The sequence below is a fragment of the Phaethon lepturus genome, unplaced genomic scaffold (genome assembly GCF_000687285.1).
Source record: "Phaethon lepturus isolate BGI_N335 unplaced genomic scaffold, ASM68728v1 scaffold11444, whole genome shotgun sequence".
In the NCBI taxonomy this organism is placed as follows: Eukaryota; Metazoa; Chordata; class Aves; order Phaethontiformes; family Phaethontidae; genus Phaethon; species Phaethon lepturus.
This window is the reverse complement of record NW_010534014.1, coordinates 82786-88621: the sequence shown is the minus strand read 5'-3', so window position 1 is coordinate 88621 and position 5836 is coordinate 82786. Positions and strand designations below refer to the sequence as shown.

The 5836-nt window shown below is 42.5% G+C and overlaps 1 protein-coding gene across 1 annotated transcript in view; it reads left to right on the top strand.

Moving 5' to 3' along the window:
* Positions 1-1018: 1018 nt before the first annotated feature.
* The window catches only part of NDE1 (nudE neurodevelopment protein 1), an 11017-nt gene continuing 6199 nt past the window's right edge, over positions 1019-5836 (top strand). Inside the window, exons 1-2 of the mRNA XM_010285389.1 lie at positions 1019-1146; positions 2237-2390. Coding sequence (XP_010283691.1) covers positions 1061-1146; positions 2237-2390 — 240 coding nt within the window. The 5' untranslated portion in view covers positions 1019-1060. The remainder of the gene's footprint in view (positions 1147-2236; positions 2391-5836) is intronic.

Here is a 5836-nt window from a genome sequence, read left to right as displayed (position 1 = left end):
ATTAGGTTTGATGTTTCTCCATTGTCAAGAGTAACTCATATAAAATGGTATTTGCTAGTGATCTGTTTATTGGAGTCCATCATGCACATCAGAGAGCATGTATTTAATTGTGTCTAGATACTTAAGTCTTCAAGTGGGAGTGACCAGCTTAAGGTTCTTGATTCTCCCGTGGCTATTTCATGTGTCATTCCCATTTGGGACTGTCTCCTGTGACTGGGTTTATGCTGGCACAAGGACAGCTGGATGGTCTGGATTGCTCACTGGGTTGCTACAGTCAATCTGCATTCCTAGTCCAGCCAGGCAGTATCCCACTAAAAGCTCTGTGGAGCTTTTATCCTCACTTCCCTGGGAATTTCTGGAGCTCCCTTCTCCCATGGCTCTCTTAGGCATCCAGATATATCGTGGCTCTCAGCCATACATGGACTGTGATATTTCAGGTTTAAAGTCTGGTAGCTTTGTCTATGTTGACATAGGGAGAAATTTTTCATGTGTCCAGCAGTTATGTCCATATAAAGCTTAGGTGTTCCTGGAAACGTTAACACAAGAATTAATATCTTCAGTAACTTACCTGTGTCTCTCTGAAGTTTCTCTTTAATTTCATGGTAGGTGTCTTTAGGGTTGTTGAAATTGACCTTAATTGCACTGTCTTTGGAGCTGAAGTTGTGCCTGAGATGTCTCCTCTTTCACTTGTGCTCTGTGTGTTTTGGCACAGCTGCAGCTAAAGTTTGAGGTTTGGTGCTCTGTTCTTCCCCAAGAGGGTGGGGAAGGTGCTCACTGCTGGGGATGTGGTGTAAGCATGCAGCAGCCTTGGGAGAACTGGGCAAAGAGACCTGATCACTCACTAGCGATTCTTTCACATTTGTGATATATCTGACAGGGCCCTGTCAAAGCTGGCCTTTGGTTTGGCTCTCCAGGTGTGCAGTGACTCCCTGGGGAGGAGGGATGCACTGCTCTACAGCAAAAAGTACTGATGCAGCTCACTGCATTAGTTCTTATGCTTGATCCTTTAATTTTCCAGGGGGGGAAAAGAAATAGCAGTTTTAAAGTTTAAGGACTCATCATGGAAGACTCAGAAGGACATCACTTCAGCTCAGTGGAAGAAGAAACCAGATACTGGAAAGAGTTGGCTATGAAATACAAGCAGTGGTAAGGCAGTGGCTTCATTCCTTTAAGTTGTTCAACAGGTTCATAACACTGAATGCAAAGACATAGATAGCACCACATAGGGCAGCAAATTCAAGGTGGTTCAGCTATCTTGAATGGTAGCAGCAATGCTTTTGCATAAACTACAGCAGCCCAGAGTCCTTTATGCTTATTTGAGCAGTGAATCTGTGCTGCTGTGGCGCTGCTGGTTTTGGTCCCTGCTGTGGTTTGAGTAGGACTGTGTGTGCTGAAATTGTGCCTCTGACTGCAGTCTGTGGGCAGCTGGGGTAAACGTAACTCACTGCAGAACCTTGTTGGGGGGTGAATGATCCGGGCCATTGCAGAGAGAGATGCTGTTGTTCACTCTTCATATCTCTGCGTGGATCGAGAATGGTTTGTCAGCAGGTTGATCGAAATGGTATTTGTCAGAATACCTGTCAGCAGGCAGATGGAGGAGAATCCCTGTCTGACAATTTTAGCTCTTCCCTTTCATACTTTAGCTCAGTATGTTGCTCTAAATGCAGTAAAAGGTGAAAAAAAAAATCTAAGCTTTTTAGATGCTGATGTTGGTGGGTCCTTTCTCAGACCAGGTGTTGAGACCTTTTGGTGGTGCTTGTTTAGCTTGCTGGAGGATTATTTCAGTAGAATTGTTTAAGAATATAAGAACATCTTTCCTTCCATCTTTCTCTTTTTCTTACTTTTTATTGCTGATCAAAAATGGTGTTGTTCATATTTTCATATAAATAACTGAATTGAATAACAGATTAAATACGCAGATGGTAGTGGACAAGGTACAAGCTAAAGAGACTCCATATGTCCTCAACACCTCTAGTGTGAAGACAGACTTCGGGATTTTTCTATCTGTTTGGGCTTTTTTTAATTTGTTTACCAGTTTGCTGTGAGGTGGCTTTCCATGCTTGATGGGGAAACATTTGCCTATGGTCCTCTCTTCTTGTTGAATGTGTATATTGGAGAAGGGTATACAGCCTTCTGTGTTAAAGGGCAATATTTTTTTTACCTTGAGTGTACAAGAGAGATTTGGGTTTTTTCTTCATTCATTATGATGAGTTCTGTTGCTGGAATTGCTCTGTAGTGCTGAGAATACACAGGAGGAATTGCGTGAATTCCAAGAAGGGAGTCGAGAGTATGAAGCTGAACTGGAGACTCAGCTGCAGCAAACAGAGTCCAGAAACAGAGACCTTCTGTCAGAAAACAATCGTCTGCGAATGGAACTGGAGTCAGTTAAGGTAAGAGTGGATGATGCATACAGTATCTGTACATCCTAAGTGCAAAGGTGCATGAGACAGGCATGTGCAGTTTCAGCTTGCCTTGGGGACAGGGACCTTCAGCACTAAAAAGAAATTGAACAGAAAACTGCGAAAAAGAAAGTCTTGAAAAATTTCTGTTGTCTGCTTTGAGGGTGCTGAATGCCTTGGTAATATTCCTGAACCCATGTTTGCAGGTTGTGGCTGTGTTGCAGGATAGATTTGAGATGGGAGAAAATTGTTTGCTGTAGAGTGGAGAGTAAACACGAACATAACAGAGCTGCTGTTTTATTCTTTCTTCCATCTACTTAGCGCTTTTGTGCACAGCTTGCTTGCTGAGTTGTGCAGACACAGATAATATTGCAGAACAATCAAAATATAAACGTTTCAGCTGTGTTCTTGCATTCCATAAGAAAACTCAGTTTTAAATCCTTTTTACATAGTTGTGTATTAACTGGCACTCCAAATAAGCTGGGAAGTAGCAGTAACACACAGAATGGAGAGGCATAAAACAGTTCTGTCCTGGTTTCATTACTGAATCTATCTGTACTTGGGGAAAAATAATTTATCCTCTTTACACTTGGTTAGCCTTCTGTGAAACTAAGAACCGGCTGAAAAGCATTAACTTCCATAATTATATAACATAAGGGATATGAACTTATTGAGATGGAACTTAAGAGTCACTTAAGAGTGACTCTTCATCCTATGAAGAGTGAGTCAGCCTCATTTCAGTCTCATTAAAGATGCTGCTGGTCCTCTGCAGGATGACAGGTTTAGGAAATACTGGTAAGTTTTCTTAAACTTTAAAAAAAATTGTCACTGAAATTTGTGTGCCTTTTAAAAATTTTATCTTTTAGGCCTACTTAAAGGTGAGCTATAGTCACCCAATAAACCCTACACTGTATTTTGTAGGGCTAGGTCAAGATCTGTGGAAGCAGAGATTAATTTAATTACGCTTCTCAATTTGATGCAATAATAGCTAATGGAAGTGAAGTTATTTGTATAAGTGATTAATCAGTAGATTAATCCAGGTTTGCAATGCCTTTTGTCTGAACTGTTGTCCCAAGTTATTGTCTTAAGGAAATACTCTTCTGTTCCAAGCAGGTGTCCTGTCTCTCTAGCACCAACTTAGTGATCGCCCCCGCTGATTTTTGACAGCAAAACCTCCAAGGCTTTTTTCATTGTATTTGTTATGTTGCACTGATCTTTGTTCTTGTTGTGTTAGTGCCTTAGCTGTATTAAATGCTCTGCATGTTGTATGGAGTATTGGTCTGCTGTTCCGTGTAGCCACATAAACCCATGAAAGCTGTTTGGTTTGGGGAGAAGGCGTAAGTTTGACAAAAATAAAACCTGTAGCTCATTTAATTGAGGAGGATGTGGACTCCTTTCTTTCTCTAGAGGAGCTAGGATGAGAGGAGGGGACAATGAACCAGCCAAAGCAGTTAAGAATTAAAATAGTAGGAAACAAAACCTCAAAAAGGGGAGGGTAAAGATATTTCAGAAAACCTTAAATTATTCTTCACAGTAGATAATTTTATTAAAAAATATTCTGCTTGAAACGAACCTTTTAACAATTGGCTATTCATGAAGCCTGAAAACTGCAGTAATGGCTTGCAGTGAAGGAACAGAGACTCCATTGATAGCCAGATCAGCTGATAGTTTATTACAATTGTCTAAAAACAAAGACTTGAACCTTGCAGTTCTGGTCTTTTATCTGAATCAATTCAAGAGCAAAGCATTAAACTCGTGAAGCTATTGAGCAGCATGTTAACTGAGCACATCAAAGGTCCGTGTCTGCATCTGGGTCAACATTAGTGAACTTTGCCAGGCCCACACAGCTTGTGGCTTTTGAGTCGTGTGTGTGTGTGCTTGCTCCCCCTCTGAAACCAGAGATCACGCTACCTAAAAATAAATTGAAATAATGCTTTGGAGGGTTTGTTTAGAGTGTCCTGAAAAGGTAGTTGAAAGTAATCTGCCTCTTAGAGCTTGGAGGCTCTTAAATTCAGCATGTAACTCTGCTTCAGAGATATGGAATAGTGTCACCACACTGTAATCAAATAACAATTTCTTAATTCAGAATGGGTATCTCTTTCCTTCCTCCTTGTCTGTACATTTCATGTGCTAAAATAGATGTCTTCAAATTATCAGTCATGCTAGACTACATGCCATGGCTTTCAAATTCCAGTGCATGGATTTGTTTTCAGTGACTATTCAAGTGTGTTGTACTTAAGTTCTGGATGGAGAAAGCACTTCAGGAATGCTACTTATACAGCAATCTTGGGGTTTCAAAAAAAATATCTGCCTTGTTGAAGTGGTCTGATAGTGGAGTGTAAAGTGTTGCAGTAGATGGTGTGCTGTGAAGCTTTCCCTGTCATATGATGTGGAGCTAATTCCACATACAGTAGCAATAGCAGGAGAGAGGTATTTGATGGAGAAGCTAAGCCTTCCTCCCTGTCTGTGCCTCTCTTAAATGTTCCCTTGTGTACACGTTATAAAGGGAGGCAGAGTTTGTTTTAGGTTCACATCCAAAGCATGTTGCATAACTGCACCTGCAATGTTTTGTGATCTAGAACTCTGAGCTTGCTTTGGACTAATAAAACCACAGGGGCAGTGGAGAATCCTGCTGGTTCCAGCAGTGTGTAATAGTGTCACACTTGGATTTTTTTTTTTTACTATTATTTAGGCACCTAAGTACTGCTTGACTCTCTAATAGAGTTGAAAATATGTGGATTCTCTTGCATCTTGCTCTGTGTGTTGCTAAAGCTCTTGGGGCTTGGAAATTATGCTGAGTCTCGCTGACTGGGAGAGCAAGGAATGGCCCTGTGCTGTGGAGGCTGGGAACTGCTCCCCAGCGCCGTTGTTTGATAAGGAGTGACAGGAGGAGCTCTTGTCTGCTGGCAGCCCAAAAGTATGTGAGCAATTGGCTTTATTGGCATTTCACCATATGTAAGCTGATTCTCAAAAAAACATCACGGCATCTACCTCTGCCTTTGAAGGGACTTGGACAATGCCACTATGTTGGATTTGCATGGCAAGGTTTTGGTAGCGGGGGCCTACAGGGGCAGCTTGTGTGAGAAGCTGCCAGAAGCTTCCCCTATGTCTGACAGAGCCAGTGCCAGCCGGCGCCAAGATAGACCCACTGCTGGCCAAGGCCGAGCCCATCAGTGGTGGTGGTAGCACCTCTGGGATAATATATTTAAGAAGGGGGGAAAAAAAATCAGCTGTGCAGCTGCAGTGGAAGAGAGGCGTGAGAATAAGTGAGAAGAGCAGCTCTGCAGGCACCAAGGTCAGTGAAGGAGGAGGTGCTCCGGACACCAGAGCAGAGATTCCCCTGCAGCCCATGGTGAAGCCCATGGTGAGGCCGGCTGTGCCCCTGCAGCCCATGGAGCTCCATGGGGGAGCAGATCTCCACCTGCAGCCTGGGGAGG